Below are 18,036 nucleotides of genomic sequence, written 5' to 3' on the forward strand. Positions count from 1 at the left end.
AATTAAATAAAAATATAAAAGCTCACTGTCAGTTTATATTTATTTTCTTTTTTTATTTTATTTTTGTTATATATTTAATTTTTTATTATTTTTTACTTTTATTTGTTATCTTATTAATTTTTATTTCTTATTTATTGATTAGTTTTTCTTTGCTTTTTATTTATTTATTTTTTTTTTGTTTGTATTTTTTTTTCTAATTTTTTATTTTCAAATATTTATTTATTTATTTATTTGATTTTTAATTAAATTTTTATTATTTTATAAGATAGATTGATATTATTTAATGATAAATCTCAACTGAAATCTCTATCGCTCTTAGATTCTTATCAACTACAACTTGATATTTTAAAAAATACTAATTATATATTTTTAAGGCTAAGAAAGAATTTTAATTTTATTAATTTGTTTTGATTTATTTATTTTTTTTGAAATTCCTTTATGTCTTATGAAAGACAGGGTTGAATATGAATGCATAATAACTTTTCTAGGCATATTTATTCTATTAAGTAGAATGATGTTGTGAGGTTATTCGAATAAAGTACTTTTGATTGTTTAAAAACTTTGGTTTGTACTTATTCGTGCTGAATGGGGAGTGCGATTATCAAAAAGAAGTGGAATTCGCTATTTAAAAACTTAGTAAATGTAAAAAACTTAAGTTATTTGCAGTCATTTCATAATTATTAATTTCTATTTTCTTTTTAATTTTTGAGAGAAATTAATTGTTTTTGAATTATTTAATTTATTAAAAAATCTTTGATTTTTCCTCCTTCTTGAAAATAAATGTGTACGAAAAATTCTTTTATTAATTTAATTCAAAATTTTACAAGATATTAAGAAAGAATAAGGAAATACATAGAAATTTTATAATTTAATTAAAAACTATCATAAATAAAATAAAATCAATAGTGTTTGTTTGTTCTCACAACTCTAAATTAAAGTTAGGTTTAATCATTGATTTGAACTATTATTTTATATATTCTGAGATGTTCCATCTGTTATTAAATCAAAGTAATTCAATAAAAAATAATATTTAAAAAATTATTTACTATTTTAAACTAATAAAAATTGTGTTCAAATTAGCAGCTTTTTGAGAAATTTAATCCAACATTGTCTTCAAATTTTTCACATTTATAAATTAATTTTCATTATCCCACCTAAATTAATTATAAATAAAATAAGATTATTAGAATACACTTTAAAAATTCCCTTTTACCTTTTCATAGTTAAGCTTAGCTTTTATATATAGCTGCATTTAGTAATAAAATCTCCTAAATTTTAAAGGCTTTTGTTAGTTATATTTGGGTTCTTCTTCGAAAAGCTTTTTATCAAATTTATTAATCAATATTCTGTTTTTTAAGAAAATATTACCTTGTCAGCGATAAATCTAGCACTTGCAAACCCTTTAATTACTCTAATGACTGAAGTAAATATTAAAGGCCACTGTCAGTTATTTTTTTATTTTCTAAACCCCATCTGTCTAATCCTAATTTAATTTTCACCAAGGTTTTCAAATTAACAAACATATTTCCTATCTCCTCTAAAGATTTATCTGAAATTTCAGGATTCTCCATACCCCATCTAACAATCAAAAATGAAATTATAAAAATTTAAATTGTTAAATATAAATGAATAAATATTAATTAATTAATTAATTTATTTATGTATTACTCCCATAAGAATAGATAAATCACTTAGAGAATTTATTATTTTTAGATTCCTTCACATAAGACCTTCACATCTTCATCTTTCATATTTTGCCATCTGTTTATTAATTTTTTTATTAAATAAAATGAAATGTTTAATTATTGAAGATATTTACGATCCGATGTTAAGGTTTAGAAATATAAGAGTGTGCCCAAATGATGATAATATAAAACTGATTTATTGCAAATTAGATTTTTTAGAGTGTAAATGAAAAACCAAATATTTTAGCTGGTCAGCTGATTATATTAATTCATTTTTTATGATATCACTAAGACAAAAAATTTTATTTAGAATTTATTTTTAAAAATTGATTAATGGAATAATACCTCAATTCGTTGAGCTAAATGACTTATGTATTTTTATTAATTTGTTTTAAATCAGTCCTATTCTTTATGATAGTAATTTCCTTCTTTTTACCATCTAAGCTTTAAATATTTGTATCTGAGTCTTAGAATAAGTATCTGAAAGATGGTGAGTTGAAAGCTGAGATCCTATTACCTGAATATTCAGGAGTACTCATTTCAGAACTAAAATAAGAACTTGATTAAGAATTTTGAATTTAGTGAGTGTTAACACTTTTTAAATCAATTTTTTTTATAGTTTAATCTTGATCTATCTAATCAGCCATTTAATAATTTTCTTAGTTTTTTTAAATGGAATTTGATCCTTACACATCTTTCAGAGAATTCTCATTATCACTGATTGACGACTATGAATCACTAGATTATGAACTTTCATTTTCACTTTCTTGAGGACTAGTTATTTCTTTTATTGCATGCAAGTTATCGAGGTTGAAATTAGAGTTACATTTCATATCTTCTGCCGAAATGTCTGATTCTAATTTATGATATTTTTTAATTAATTAAAATTTTCATGATATAAATTTAATACAATCAAATTATGACATCTCTGACTATCTTCTAAACATCGAGTAATCTAATTTATAAATAAAAAACATTATTAATTTAAAAGAACCGTAAAATTAGATATATTTTATTACCATTAGCACCATTTATAGAGATTTTTTTGTTATTTAACTCTAATTTTTAAATCTTTTCCTCCAAGCTTGTCTAAATAAATAAAATTAATTTAATCTTAAATTAGCTTTGAGTTTAATAGACAACGAATTACAATTTATTGAATGTATTTATTTTCCTATTCAATAGATATTATTTTTAAAGAATATATTGCCATCCACTAATACATAATCTAATAGAATCTTGGTCTTTGCTTCGGATTATACGAAATCATTTCTTTGATAATTATGAAATATTATTCTATGATAGACTTGCTAACGTTATCACTATTTTCTAAATAATATTGCTTAGTTTATTGTAATCTTAAATTCCATAAATCATCACAAGGACCTTTATCATTTTTATATGGATCAACCTTAATATTTTAAAAGTGCATTAATTATTTTTTTGTTTATCAATCTTAAATATTTATAAATATAATAATGATAGCTTATCAATCTTAATATTTTAATAGTACATTAATCATTCATTCATTACCTATCATTTATAAACTTTCTAAAAATAATTTTATGAAAATAAATAATTTGAATTGATAAAATATTTTTTTTCTTATTTGAACGTTATAACTAAATAATTAATTAAATAAATTTTATCAATATTTTTTGACTTATCCAAAAGACAAAAGTAGATAATTACAAATTTGATTTAGTTTTTTATATTTAATCTCCATCTAATTATATAAGGAAAGTAGTATTATTTAAGAAATAAATTTTTACTTTTGCTTCTTCTTTTCTAGAAGGTCTATACTCACAACTTGCTAATTGGCACAGTAAAACTCCGATTCCATATACATCATTTTTAAAGGGATTATACTTTATGTCAGTTTCTCCTCTTCTATACATATAATATAACTCAGGAGACAAATGTTCAGCATTTCCCACAAGAGTATTGTGGGTTTATTCATTGTCTACGAGTTTTCCTTCAGAAAAATCAGTTATTTTTATCATGATTTTATTTTCGCTGTTTCTAATGTAAAGTATGTTATCTGTTTTAATATCACGATGAGCAATTCCATTCCCTTCTAGCTCAGCAAACGTAATTATAAATTAGTTTGTTATTTCTAGTAGTTCCGTCATCTTAAAGCGATACTTTTGCTAAATAAACTCTGTTAAAGTACCATCCGCTTTATCCATTATTATATAGAATTAAATTGAGTTGCCAAGAATCTCAAAATAGAAACCATGAAACCTAATTATGCTATCTGACTTTATTACGTTATTTATTCTATCTAATATTGAGATTTCTCTTAAGATATGTGTAAATGATTCGCTCTTTTTTTCTGTATAAATTTTGACTGCATATTCCTTATTACTGTACTTATAGCAATAAACACCGCCATTTGCTATTCTTCCCCTACCTATAAAATCACTTTTTACATAAAATGCAAATTCTTTCACATATTTTGGATTATTTCTTAAATGCTAAAATTCTAAACTGTCTGCCATAAGTTAATTAATTATTAGCAACACTTTTATGATTTTTTAAAAAATTTAATTAAATATTGTTTGATTGAGAAATTAAATTAGTTTCGAGCAGTTTAATAGATAGATATATAAATAATATTCTAGATGATTATCAGTTTTTATTAATAATAGTAAATTGGAAATTATTATATTCTGCTTATTTTTTTGTTTTGGTTAATTATAACTCCATAATTCAAATTTCTATTTCAATTTTATAAATTAGCATCTATAAAAATTTTTAAATTCTAAATAAATAGCTAATCTTACAAATTAAAAAAGTTATACACCTGATCATCAACTAATGAGAAAAAAATTTATTTTTTTACTTCTTAAAATTGAATTTTAATATTTTTGATAAAGAATATTTAAAATTAATAAAAAAAACTTTAAAAAAGGTAAGCAAATGATATATTAAATATTTATTTATTTTACAGCATAGTTGTATAATTAAATTAAAATATGATTGATCATTTTATTTAAAAAATAATATTTAAAAGCTTCCACATATTAAATGATTTATTACTAAATATATTATAATTAAAATGAATAAGTAAGTCTTAATGAATGAGTTGAAATTAAATGCTAAATTAAATTAAATTATTTATTGTTGACTTAAATTTCATCCTAAATTCACACCAAAAATACTGAGAAGGGTGACAACAGCCAAAAATAATCCTACTAACATAGCAAATGCCCAAAATATTTTTTCTAAAATACCAATAGGAGCTCTTCTTTTTGCATCAAGGGGATCTTCTTGTTTACTATTTGTAGAATCAGTATAATTAACTAAATTGTTTTAAACAGAATCTTCAACACCTTATGCAAGCCTTTTTGATTCCCTCAAACGGAAGAAGAAAGGAATGATATAAACAATAAAGAAGCAACAAACAGATCCATTCACTTCTATGATAACAGAAGGGTCTATGCACAAAATTTAAAAGAGTAAACCTAAGCAGCAAAAAGTTGCATTGTAAAGAAGCATTTAAAATTATGAAACAGGTTTTGTTTCACCTTAGATGAGAATAAAGAATTATGAACGGGAGACATGACATAAAGTTGGAAGAGCAGTAATAAGATGGATAAGATATAAAATATCTACTACTACAGGTCCTACATCATCTGATCCAAAGAAATCATTGATATTTGAGGCATCCTTGTAATTTGTTTTGCGACCAACAACACCAATAGAACCAACGATTGAAAAGTAAGCATAAGCGAAGTAAACAATTAAATATCCGTATCCAATATTACGTGGATTTTCTTTGAAATTAATATTAGTTGCAGTAATTTGACTAACAATTGTATGAACAAAGAAAGCAAAAGAGAAAGGACCTGCAACTCCAACAATGTTTTTAGAGAAAAGAGACATTTATTCATCCCAATACTCTGAAACATTTCCATCTGAAATATTTTCAATGAAGCAGTAGAGTAAAAAAATACCATACGCAAATATAGAGGTAACTCCGATACGACCTAACTTCACGATGAAGTTCAACTCTTTCAAAGAGCAGAGTAAAAAGACAGGAACGAACAAGATCATTGCCTGGTATTAAATAGAGAATTTATCAAAAACAATTTCTTTAGACGATCCATAGTTTTCAGTACCGCATTTGTGCATTATGAATTGAATGATAGGGTAGCATATACTATTAATAAGCAGGAAGTAGATGATACAAGCCACAAAGAGTTAAAAAGCACTTGATAATATAAATGCTACTTTCCATTTAGGTCCTAAAATACGGCGAACAATACTTGCTAAATCTATTTCATCTTCTCTTTGATACACAGAAATGAAGTAACATGTAACATAGTTGATAAAACCAATAATAGTCATGCATATGATAGCCAGAATCAAACCTCCCTGCAAAACACTTGCAGGCAAAACAAGTGCAACACTACCAATTGTTGAATTAGCCATACTCAATATAACATGAATACTTCTGTTTTTCTTATGATGAACAAACTCTGCTATGCTCATTCTCATAGAATTTCTAAAACTTTTTTTTTTATCATCTTCATTGTGTTCTTTCTCTGCTTCATTTTAAGCGCGCTCTAAAAATTAATCGTATTGGATTATTTCTTCTTAGTTTGTTGTCATTTATTTTAGTAGTTTACTTCCTTATCTATCTACGTTTAGGTAATTTAATATTTATCAAAAATTAATATCCAAATAATCACAATTAAATTTACAATTCTCAATTTATCTTATGGAGACTATATATAACAAAAAATATAATTACATTAAAAAAGTAAGCTAATTTACAAAACTTTTAAACACTTTTGCAAAAGAATATATTTTTCAGTTTAATGTAAGATTCAGATTTTAAATCTCTTTTCATGCGAGATTTTATTTATATATTATTGGGCTTTTCTAGAATTATTCGTTTAAATTTATATTTTACCAGAAATAATGATTGACTTAATAACTTGTTATTTTATCAAAAATATGATATCAATCTATAAAAATAAATACATTTTTGATGAAAAATCTAATCAATTTGCTAAGAAATTTTCTTATAAAAAGAGTATCATTTTAAAAGACTAAATTTGTTTTATTTGAAATTAACTCTATGATTGATTTTGAAATGTATTTTAGCTCTAATCAATTTAGAAGAGTAATCAAATTTCAATATTTCAATAAACATTAAAATTAATTCCCTTATAAAAGAGAACTTTGGTTACAATTATAGAGTAACATCAAATCAATTACTTTTTTATTTATGAAGATATGAATATTATTAAAAGTGCATTTTAATTTAAAAAATTGTGATATTTTTTTTATAAATTGAAATTTTTTAATTAAAGAATTTTGGATATTTGCTCATAGTTTTGTTACAGATAACTTGTAACTTCACTAAATTTTTAAAAATATCTTTTAAATATAAAAAAGTTAAGCTCTGTTACAGTGTTAAATTGTTTGATTGTATTTTATTTTATGTAACACTAATCTCTTTGTTAAAAAAAATATATTTATTTAGCATTTGAAAAGGCTTAATTCTTATCAAAAATAAATCACTTTAAAACTAATTCAATTAAAAGATTAAACAAGTTTTTCTTTAAGTTTGTTAAATAATCTTTAAAAATATTTTTGTTCCCTCAAAAATTAAAATTTTTATTTAAATCTATTTTTTATTTCCATTTAGAAATATAAATTGATTTCTTATTTCATATATTTAAAATACTTAATAAATTTTTTTAAAACATATTCATATCGAATTTGGGTATTAATTAAAAGTTCATTAATTTTAAGAGTAAAAAAACCAATTACACAAGTTAAACTTTTTATAATTTGTTGATTTATTTTTATTCTAATTTTAATTCATATTTTTCATTCATGCAGGATATATTCTTAATTTTAACAAGCTATTTTATACATTATTAATAATATTAAAAAGGTTTTAAAGAATTTAAGAAAAATATAAAGATATGTCCTCATAATTAAGGTCTAGTTAAATGCCAAATATTATTATTTATATTATATTAATACCTCACTTAAAAAAACAAACTGAAAAATTTTATAACCTAAAAATAAAAAATTTATTTTATAATTTATAATCGAATAGTTATCATGATAACCAATTAAATTATTGCTTTAATAAATTTTCTTATTCAGGATTATTTGATATATTTATTTTTTCTGGATTTATTAATATTTTTCTTATTTAATTTGCAATTAATTTTTAACATAAATTTTAAGATAAATTAGAACTATTTATTAGATTTATTTATTTATTTAACTAAGATAATATATTTTAATTTCTTTTATTTAAATTTTCATTATTTAAGAATTAAACTTTGAACTAAAAATAAAAAAAATTAGATTATCTTAAAATAAAAATAATAAAATTTACTACTAATTTAAATAGGGAAAATGTTTGAGAAATTATAAACAACAAACTCACAAAAAGTTTAATTATTAAATCTGTGTATTGTCAGGAATTAAAATTTTGTTTTATCTCCATAATTTTTTTTTTCTTTGAGGAAACTTCATGATTATAATAATAAACATATGATAAATCTGTAAGTATTTGATTAGTTAGCAATATTTAAAATATAAACAAATTTTATAGACTCTATATTGATCTTATATTATTACACTTTGATTAGTTAATTTTTTTTAATAAAAAGTATAGTTAAAAACTTGATAATAACAATAAGCATATTGTTTACTCTGAATTATAATGGAAAGAAACTCTAGTTAATCAAGTGAAAAAATAAAATAATAAAATAAAAATCAATCACAATAAAATTAAATTCAAGATGAACCTAAATTGAGCTCATTCTTTTCATTTACTGTATAAAAATGGTTGTAAATATTTTTTGTCACATTAATCACTTTAGGACCATTTATATGTTCATATGGTATTAGCAGTGTTAAAGAAGGTTTTAAAGAATAATTTAATTTAAATGATTTATAATACAATACGATGCAGTCATCTATTACATTTGTTACTTGTGCTTTTTCACTTTTTTGCGGTGTCCTTACCGACAAGATTGGACTAAGAAAATCTCTTTTAGCGTTTTCAGTATTATGCTTATGTGGATATACAATATAATTTGTAGGAATCTATTTACAAAATTTTTATGTTCAATGCATAGGCTAGACTATAGGATATATAAATCTAAATGGACTTACAGTTATATAAGGTAAGTTCAATTTCTAAAATATTTTTAGCACGCGCAGGCTAGATTGATTTTCATGAATAGTGTTTGTTTTATAGATTCTGAAAAGATATAAAATATTGATTACTTCTTTCAAATTATTCTGGAATAAATCAAGCTAATCTAATTTCTTTTAAAATAAATTAGGTCCTTTAATTAGTAGGTGGGTAGATAAAAAGCAATATGGATTTTGTTTATCAATCACGTTTTTGAGTGTTAGATTTGCTGATGTTATTTCCTCATGGACATATCCTCCAATCTATGAAAATACAGGTCATCTATATCTATCTTTTTTATTAGGAGTAATTTTATTAGCATCAACTTTACTCATAGGATCAATAAGCTCTTTTGTCATGGATTTGAAAGCTGAGAAAAGAGGATAACTATAACAAGTCACAATTTCGGATATTAATATAAAACATGCTAAGTACTTAAACTTTAATTACGTAATTGTAGTGTTGATTGGAGTACTTGGATTGTCTAGCTTCTATGCTTATTATTTTAATTCTCAAACTATTCTTAAAAAATATTATCATATTGATGGAATTACTTCTGGAAGATTATTTTCAATACCCTTTTTTGTATCATTTAGTTCTCCTATATTTGGCTTTGTTTTAGATAAAATTAAATCCAAAGCCTCTTTCTTAATCTTTTCAGCATCACAAATAGTTTTGGGATATACAATATGGATTTTATTTTACGATTGTTAAAAAGAAGAATGCTACAAAATCGTTATTCCTGCTTATATTTTCTTAGGTATCTTTCTCTCAACATTTACAAACGCTGTTTGGTATTGTGTTTTCCTTACCACGCCATCTAAAGTATCAGGAACAGCTTATGGTCTATTGGTATCTTCTAAAAATCTAGGTATAGTATTAATTTTATATTATAAATTTAAGATTGTTCTAATTTTAATTAAAGGAATTGCTTTATTTGGGATGCTTGAAGGCTATATATTGGATTAGCACTCTGTATTTTGGGCTATTATGCATCCTTTAATATTAAGTGCTTTGGCATTGATAATTTCTACTCTAATTTTTATCAAAAATAAAAAAGAATAATTTTTAAATTTCGATTTTAAATCACAACTTGAAATTAATATGGCGCTAATTTAATTAGAGATTAATAGCTCATAATCAAGTGATAATTAACTATCTTAACTAAATTGATTAATATTGTTATGATTATATGGAAACAACTTATTAATTTTCTTCATATTGAAAGGTATATTTATGTGTTTATTTTGTTTCCATTATTACTTTAATAGAGACATTTTATTTCTTCATATATTATTATGGAATGTAAAAATAAATAAATAAATAAATACATATTCATTTAATGTTGATTAATTAATTAATTTTTAAAAAAAATTGGATGTGGGGGGCATCGATCCCCCTGCCTCTTGAATGCAAATCAAGCGCTCTACCATGTGAGCTACACACCCTATACAGTAAATTATAAAATAATTTTGAATTCCTTTATTTTAAACATTTTCTTGAATTATCATCTTATTGTTTTAGCAAAAAAAAATGGATGTGGGGGGCATCGATCCCCCTGCCTCTTGAATGCAAATCAAGCGCTCTACCATGTGAGCTACACACCCTATTAATCAGAAGATAATTAAATTTCTTAAATCTTATATTGTGAAAAAAAAAATTATACTTTAATTGATTAATAAATTAATTAAATCTACATTCAATAGAAAAAAACATAAATAAAAAGTAAAGCAAAAATTAAATAAATGTAAATAGCTTATTATTAATTCTATAAAAGTTTAAACATTTATTAATTAAATATTTGATATTCTTCATAAAGAAATAATATCTAAAACAATATTTTAATTATTCTTTTGATTGTAACATCATAAAACAAGTTAGATTTTCAATTTTAGAAATTAAATTTTTAGCTTAAAAATATATGAATAAACAATTCAATAAAAAGAAAATAAAAACAGTTGTAGAATGTATCAATACCCTTGATTCTAGAATTTAGATCAAGCGCTCTATTATATATAAACTATACATTTATTATTAAATGTTATCAATCCCCGTGCCTCTTGAATGCAAATCAAGCCCTCTACCATGTGAGTTACACACCCCTTTTTAAAAACACAAATTAAAACTCTTGAATCTTTTAAAGGATAACATAAAAAGAATTTAAATTTTGAATTCTTCAAAATTAAATAAATATAGTTTTATAAATTTATAAGTAAAATAATTTAATTTATATTAAAATGAAAAATGGATGTGGGGGGCATCGATCCCCCTGCCTCTTGAATGCAAATCAAGCGCTCTACCATGTGAGCTACACACCCAGTACAATAAATTATCATATCATAATAGCTAAATAGTTCATATTTGATATTTAAGTAAATTCTGAAAATAAATTTATTTAACTTTATTGGATTAAAAAATTATAGAAGCTATTTGAGACTTAAGAAGAAAATTGAAACAAATTCATTTCATTTTTGACTATAAAATTAAAATAGATGTGAGGGGCATCGATCCCCTTGCCTCCTGAATGCGAATCAAGCGCTCTACCATATGAGCTACACACCCTTATTATTGTAAATTTAAGAGCATTTAAAATCCTTTTAAAATATCTTTCTTTAAATACAGCTTTTATCTAATTTAAAAAAGCCATCATAATAATAATAAAAATTTGGATGTGGGGGGCATCGATCCCCCTGCCTCTTGAATGCAAATCAAGCGCTCTACCATGTGAGCTACACACCCTTTTTCGAATATCTTAATTAAAACTCTTGAATCTTATAAATGAGAACATAATAAGAATAAAAATTTTGAATTATTGAAAATAAAAAAATTTGTTTTCACAAATTTAGGAGTAAAATTAATTTACTTTATAATTAAAATAAAATAAAAAATGGATGTGGGGGGCATCGATCCCCCTGCCTCTTGAATGCAAATCAAGCGCTCTACCATGTGAGCTACACACCCTTTTATATATATTCTATAGAAAACGTTAATAATATTTAAATTTAACAGTAGTTGATCAAATAATAAAGTAAGATTTTTCAATTCTATAATAATAAAATTAATAAATTAATTATTGAAAAACCAATATAAAATTTTTTGTTCATATTTATTTATGTAATATTTCTTGTTTGTTAAAAATTAAAATGGATGTGGAGGGCTTCGATCCCCCTGCCTCTTGAGTGCAAGTCAAGTACTCTGCCGTGTGAGCTACACACCCATATTACTAGAAATTTAAGAGTATTTTAAATCCTTTTAAAATATCTTATTTAAATAAGATTTAATCTAATTTAATAAAATCTTCATGATTATAAAAATTTGGATGTGGGGGGCATCGATCCCCCTGCCTCTTGAATGCAAATCAAGCGCTCTACCATGTGAGCTACACACCCTTTTTCGAATATCTTAATTAAAACTCTTGAATCTTATAAATGAGAACACAATAAGAATAAAAATTTTGATTAATTGAAAATAAAAAAATTTGTTTTCATAAATTTAGGAGTAAAATTAATTTACTTTAAAATTAAAATAAAACAAAAATGGATGTGGGGGGCATCGATCCCCCTGCCTCTTGAATGCAAATCAAGCGCTCTACCATGTGAGCTACACACCCTTTTGAGCAATATTTATAATTAATTTTTAATCTTATTTTAAAACTATAAATATAAATTATTTTATTTCTCAAAAAATATCAATTTAAATTAAGCAAAATTTTTAAATTGTTCCTTTTAATATTTGTAAGAAATCAGTTAATGGTTAATATAAAGTGATCAAATTTTTTTAGATCAATGACAAAAATAAAAAATTGGATGTGGGGGGCATCGATCCCCCTGCCTCTTGAATGCAAATCAAGCGCTCTACCATGTGAGCTACACACCCTTAATTACAAACAATTTATGAATTTAATATCATACTTGAATTGAAAGTATTGATTGATAAAAGGTGATAATTTTATTAATTTTTTTTTTAAATTAGATTATAAATTTATTTTTTTTATTTTCATTTTACAAATCAAATTCAACTTTATAAAAAAATGAAAATTATTTGTTATCATTTTTAATTTATTTTAATAATAAAAAAATAAATAAATAAAAATTGGATGTGGGGGGCATCGATCCCCCTGCCTCTTGAATGCAAATCAAGCGCTCTACCATGTGAGCTACACACCCTTAGACAATAAATGTAATTTAAGTTTGAAATAATTTATTTTGAATTTTTAAAAAAGCTGATTTCACACAAAATTTCTAAGAAAAGGAATTACTCAATAATTGATACTGTATTTAGTTAGTTATTAATCAAAAATTTGATAATTCCAAACAAAATAAATATCTTTGATTCAATAATTTAATTCATTATAAGATATTAAAAATTAAAGTGAAATGGAAAATTAAGAGCTAAAAAATATTCTCCTTCTAAAATCAGAGGAATTAGATGATTAATAATTGAAGCAAATTAATGAAATTGGGTTTAATCCTGTGATACTGCAACTTCTCAACTTTGAGTATAATGAATATTAGTAGAATGTTGAGCAAGCTATTAGTCATTTAGCTTAGTATGATGGTAGATATGCTTTAGCTAGCTTAAAAATAAAAAATATTTTTTATAAAATTAGGTATAGCTTTCAATAGTGTTAATTCTGTTAAAGCATTAGCTTTAGCTTTGAAGCATAAAAAAATTGAGTTAAAAGTGAGAATTTTTTGTGTTGGTAAAAAAACAAAGGAGCTAATTGCTAGCGAATTTGGAATTGAGCCATAAATAGTAGCAAAATCTTAAGAAGAATTAAGCGAAAAAATGAAAGAGTAAAATATAAATGGTAATTTACTATATTTTATTGGAAACTTAAGCAATCTAAAAGCAAACTTTAATGTAAGATTAATACATTTAATAAAAATATATCTAACAAATAACATTTTTAGTATACAGACAAGCTTTAAATATAGGAGTGTCTTTGTTACTCTACATAAAGTATTTCTAAGGAACAATTATTAAGCTAGTTATTAAATAAGAAAAGCATATATCAAGAAAATTTGCATGCTATAGTTTACTACAGCCCTTCTAATACTTAGTTTTTGTTAGAAAATATTTAATTTTTAAAAGAAAATAATGTTGATTTTAATATTTCTTCTGTTTCTAAACACATTGCTTTTGGGAAAAAGACTTTAAATGAACTTTAAAAATTTAAAGAAATTCATAGTATTTCTGATAGTCGAGTATTTGTATGTGAAAACTCTACTTTTGATGATATTTTAAAAATATTATCTACTAATTTATGAATATTTAACTTATTTTAAATATTTTAAAGTAGAATTTAATTAGCATTTTATACTTGTAAAAAAAAGATTTTGTTTGTGTACTTTTCTACTTTTAAAAGATTTATAAAAAGATCTACAATTTTTAGTCTTATTTCCATTATTATTTTGTGTAGCTCTGTTTTTCAATTAAAAACGGGTTAGAAAAAAAAATTAAAAATTTAGGTTTAATTAACAAAATATTTGAAAAAAAAGATTAATTATATAATATACTTTTGTTTAAATATTTTAATTTATTAAGCTTATTAAGATCAGTAAGAATATATATATCAAACCCAAATACATTTTAAATACTACTTTCTTTTCGAGGTGAGAAATGGCAGAGGATAACAAACCAAATCTTGAAAGGGAAATTAAAAATTTAACTGATCAAATAGATATTAAACGAAAAAATCTTGATACATTAACAAAAGAGTTTGGAGAACTTGAGCAGGAAATAGAAATTTTGTACCATTCAATCTTCTAAAAAAACACTGAAATTCAGGCAATAGAAGATGATGAGAAAGATTAATTTAAGGATAATGCTGCTAGATTGTAGTTTGAGCTAGATGTTAAAAAAGAATAATTAGATTAGCTAATAAAAACAAAACTCTAAAAGACATCAGAAAAAAGTCGCATGCTTGTTCAAGAATTTTATTTAAATAAATATAAAATACACAGTGAAAAACTGCTAAGTCAGCAAGTAAAGCTAGAAGTACAAAGCGTGAAAATAATGTATTTAAAATAAGATCCTTCAGAATATCTTGAAAAACAAAGTAGAAATTCGACAACAATTTAATTTGTAGTGTAAACATTTAGCATAAATAAAAAAACTTTAATAAAGGATCTATTCGATTAGGCTATTGATTATTTTTAGATATCTATTTCTAAGAAAGAAGATCACGTGCTTACTGATACTTATTTTAATGACCTCAGTTTGCTTTATAGTTCTCCAGCAGAAGCATACTTTTCTTCGTTGAAGGTATAAATAGTTTATTCATATTTTATTTATCGTTATTATTTTTTAAAAATGTATATGTTGTTTTCTGAAATTTAATAGATTGTATTTAAAATAATTTTATATTTTAAATCTTATTTTAATTAACAAGGAATAATGTATGTATGCAGAGCTATATTTAAAACCAAAGTATTAGGCGCAATCGGTATTACTTGATAAGCAATAAGAATCTATTTAGCTAGGAGATGGAGTGAGTAATTTGTAAACAACAACTGATACAGAGAGAAAAAACCTTCTTACAATTTTCAGCAACTTTGAAAAAGTATTTAATGGAATTCAGCTTTACTCTACACAAGCAAAAAATGATTATAACATGATGCTCCTATAAAAAGTTAAAAATAGATTGTAATTTTGTTAATCATCTAATGATATTAAGTTAAATTAATTATTTTTTAAATTTATTAAAGCTGGCTAAATATGTTCCATATGGCTCTTTATATAACAATTATTTCGGCTATTGTATCAAGACTCTCTTTAAGTTTAAATAGTAACGTGTTTGATATTAAAGAGAATTCTAAATACTTTTTAGAAACTTTTTCTGACATATCTTAACCTGTCTAAGACAATTAGTTTTTTTAAAAATGTTTAAATGGCTTTTCGAGAAGCTACAAATACCTCAATACAACTATAGGTTCTCCACCTGCAACACAACTTTCCCCTATTTTCAGTAGTATTGTATCACTGGGAACAGTAAGAATTGTATTAAAAAAAACTAAGTAAAAAGTATGTAATCAGTTTGATGATTACTATTAAATGACTGATGATGAATTATCTTAGTATTAATGCTCTGAGTCAATTATAACTAGTAGTACAGAGGAAACGAAAACAATAAATGGACTTAAATGGACATCTGAAGAGGAAAATGGAATAGATAGTGTTGATGGTATTCTTTATTTATAACTTTATTTATTTTTAAATTTCATAAAAAGATATTTTAAAACAAAAAACATTAAATTTATTTTAATTAATGGTTTGGTGTTTATTTATTATATTTTTGCCATACTAAATAAATATCATTTTTTCTAATTTAAGTATTGCTTTTTTCTCTTCTCTCCCTACTTTCTTATATAAGTAATAAATTATATCAATATCGCAAATGTATATACAAACTATCGAAAAAATTTAAATTAATACCAATTATTTTATAAATTGAGAGGGAAGAAACTTTTAATTAGTAAAGTAAATATTAAGGTTAGGACAAATTGAAAAAAAAATGAATTAATAAATACTTTATAGATAGATAGATTTTTAATACCCTCATAAAATATTTATAAAAATACTTTGCTTTCATAAATAGATTAATTAATTTATATCTTTTTTTGAATTTAAATTAAATTAGGTTTTTTTGGTACTTACTCAGGAGGTGGCTACAAAATAGACTTTAACCCTTATATTCTTGATTTGTAAACCTACATGAATACTGTTAACCAAATGGAGTCGTATGTTGATTATTAAACAAAAGCAGCGATAATATATGGGGCTTTTTATGATATCAGCAATAAATATTTTATGGTAATTAATTTTATTTTCTAAAGTTAATGGAATTGGTTTTTTTTATTATTTTTTGAAAAATACAGTCAGTATATTACAAAGTCGATTTGACTTCAGGTGGAATTTTCATAGAAGGATAAGATGTGTAATATTTTTAACTCTACTATCCAGACTAAATGGATAGTAAACATAAAACAGGATTTAATATTAGTATTGCAAGTATTGTTTTAATGTCATTGATATTTGTGATTTCGATTTTCGTTAATATCGATAGAACATACTAAACTTATAAACTGGATAAAGAGCATAAACTCGGCTTAAGTAAAAGAGAACTTTATCAAAAATTATTTTCGTTTTAATTGATAGCAGAACTAGGAATTCTTATTGTTGTTATATTATCACATATATACATATACTCTACTCCAAATATGTCTTTTGAATAGATTATTTAGACTTAGCATCCTGATTTTATTAATATCCATAAGTAAATTTTTATGCCAAATAATTATAATAAACTAATTTTTAATAAAAAAAATAAGATATGGATATATGTAGTAAGTTGGAAATTAGCTCTTAGCCCTCAGTATAATATTGCTTGTCTTGTTTTTATGTATCAATTTACCTTTAAATTTTGAACTATAAAATTTCTAAAGAATGATACAGAATTCTCTTGGTCCTCTTATTGTTATTGTTATCTTAATTTTCACATTAATATGCTCAATCGCACTAATATTACAAAGAGTATTTGGCCCATACATGGTTGAATTTACTCTGTATGGCTCTTCTTTTTGTGAAACTATTTTTACTTATTTCTTTGGAGATTATGTTATATAGTAATAAATGTGGTAAAAAAATTTAGTTTTGTCTCTCGTGCTTGTAGCAATTGTGTTTCTAAGCATTTTTTATGGATCAGTAGCTCTTTTTAATAGTGTTCTCTTTGAAAAATATAGATTAGTTAGTACAAAACTTCAGTTTAATGAATAGTAAATTGATGTTGCAGAAGAGCTCAATGAAAAACTTAAAAATATTAAATCCTTTTCATGCTGGAAATGTTTTAAAAAATCAGATTAAAAAAGCTAGAAAAAGCCTAATAAAAAGTGATTAAAAGCTTGATTATAAATAAAAAAAATAAGTCTATCTTATAATAAGTTTTAATTCATTTAAAAAGCTTGATAATAAATTTGATCATATGAAAGGGTTTTTTTAATAAATGTTTGTGTGTCGTTTATTTCTGATTTGAATATTTTTATTCTTTGTTTTTTTAATGATTTGATTAAATAAATTTTAAATTCCACTACGCTTTCTATCGATCAAAAAAATACCAAACAAAAGAATAAAAAAGGTATTTTTGAGAAATTATAAAATATTAACAAAAATACT

At 23.4% G+C, this 18,036-nt stretch overlaps 6 protein-coding genes across 6 annotated transcripts; 4 read left to right on the plus strand and 2 right to left on the minus strand. All coding sequences in view use genetic code 6, as the record gives it.

Moving 5' to 3' along the window:
- Positions 1-919: 919 nt before the first annotated feature.
- On the minus strand, positions 920-4,186 carry TTHERM_01044420 (transmembrane amino acid transporter protein; the record flags this gene model as incomplete). The annotated part of the gene is made up of 11 exons (XM_001030626.2): positions 920-992; positions 1,047-1,154; positions 1,214-1,318; positions 1,369-1,578; positions 1,669-1,761; positions 1,820-1,972; positions 2,031-2,541; positions 2,596-2,640; positions 2,705-2,774; positions 2,836-3,096; positions 3,458-4,186. 11 exons carry the CDS (start codon positions 4,184-4,186, stop codon positions 920-922), a joined length of 2,358 nt encoding a protein of 785 aa, XP_001030626.2.
- A 637-nt stretch (positions 4,187-4,823) lies between these two features.
- TTHERM_001044430 (transmembrane amino acid transporter protein) lies at positions 4,824-6,302 on the minus strand (the record flags this gene model as incomplete). Its single annotated transcript, XM_012799467.1, has 1 exon — positions 4,824-6,302. One exon carries the CDS (start codon positions 6,300-6,302, stop codon positions 4,824-4,826), a length of 1,479 nt encoding a protein of 492 aa, XP_012654921.1.
- A 2,083-nt stretch (positions 6,303-8,385) lies between these two features.
- TTHERM_001044441 (MFS transporter) lies at positions 8,386-10,035 on the plus strand (the record flags this gene model as incomplete). Its single annotated transcript, XM_012799468.1, has 3 exons — positions 8,386-8,851; positions 9,014-9,733; positions 9,788-10,035. 3 exons carry the CDS (start codon positions 8,386-8,388, stop codon positions 10,033-10,035), a joined length of 1,434 nt encoding a protein of 477 aa, XP_012654922.1.
- A 3,203-nt stretch (positions 10,036-13,238) lies between these two features.
- Positions 13,239-13,538, plus strand: TTHERM_01044560 (uroporphyrinogen-III synthase family protein, putative; the record flags this gene model as incomplete). The annotated part of the gene is made up of 1 exon (XM_001030629.3): positions 13,239-13,538. The coding sequence occupies one exon, from the start codon at positions 13,239-13,241 to the stop codon at positions 13,536-13,538; it is 300 nt and encodes a 99-aa protein (XP_001030629.2).
- Positions 13,539-13,669: 131 nt separating this feature from the next.
- Positions 13,670-14,355, plus strand: TTHERM_001044569 (transmembrane protein, putative; the record flags this gene model as incomplete). The annotated part of the gene is made up of 2 exons (XM_012799469.1): positions 13,670-13,725; positions 13,776-14,355. 2 exons carry the CDS (start codon positions 13,670-13,672, stop codon positions 14,353-14,355), a joined length of 636 nt encoding a protein of 211 aa, XP_012654923.1.
- Positions 14,356-14,484: 129 nt separating this feature from the next.
- On the plus strand, positions 14,485-17,757 carry TTHERM_01044570 (polycystin cation channel protein; the record flags this gene model as incomplete). The annotated part of the gene is made up of 6 exons (XM_001030630.2): positions 14,485-15,129; positions 15,257-15,510; positions 15,573-16,048; positions 16,505-16,677; positions 16,743-17,140; positions 17,196-17,757. 6 exons carry the CDS (start codon positions 14,485-14,487, stop codon positions 17,755-17,757), a joined length of 2,508 nt encoding a protein of 835 aa, XP_001030630.2.
- Positions 17,758-18,036: the final 279 nt, after the last annotated feature.

The sequence above is a fragment of the Tetrahymena thermophila genome (genome assembly GCF_000189635.1).
Source record: "Tetrahymena thermophila SB210 genomic scaffold scf_8254468, whole genome shotgun sequence".
NCBI classification, from domain to species: domain Eukaryota; phylum Ciliophora; class Oligohymenophorea; order Hymenostomatida; family Tetrahymenidae; genus Tetrahymena; species Tetrahymena thermophila.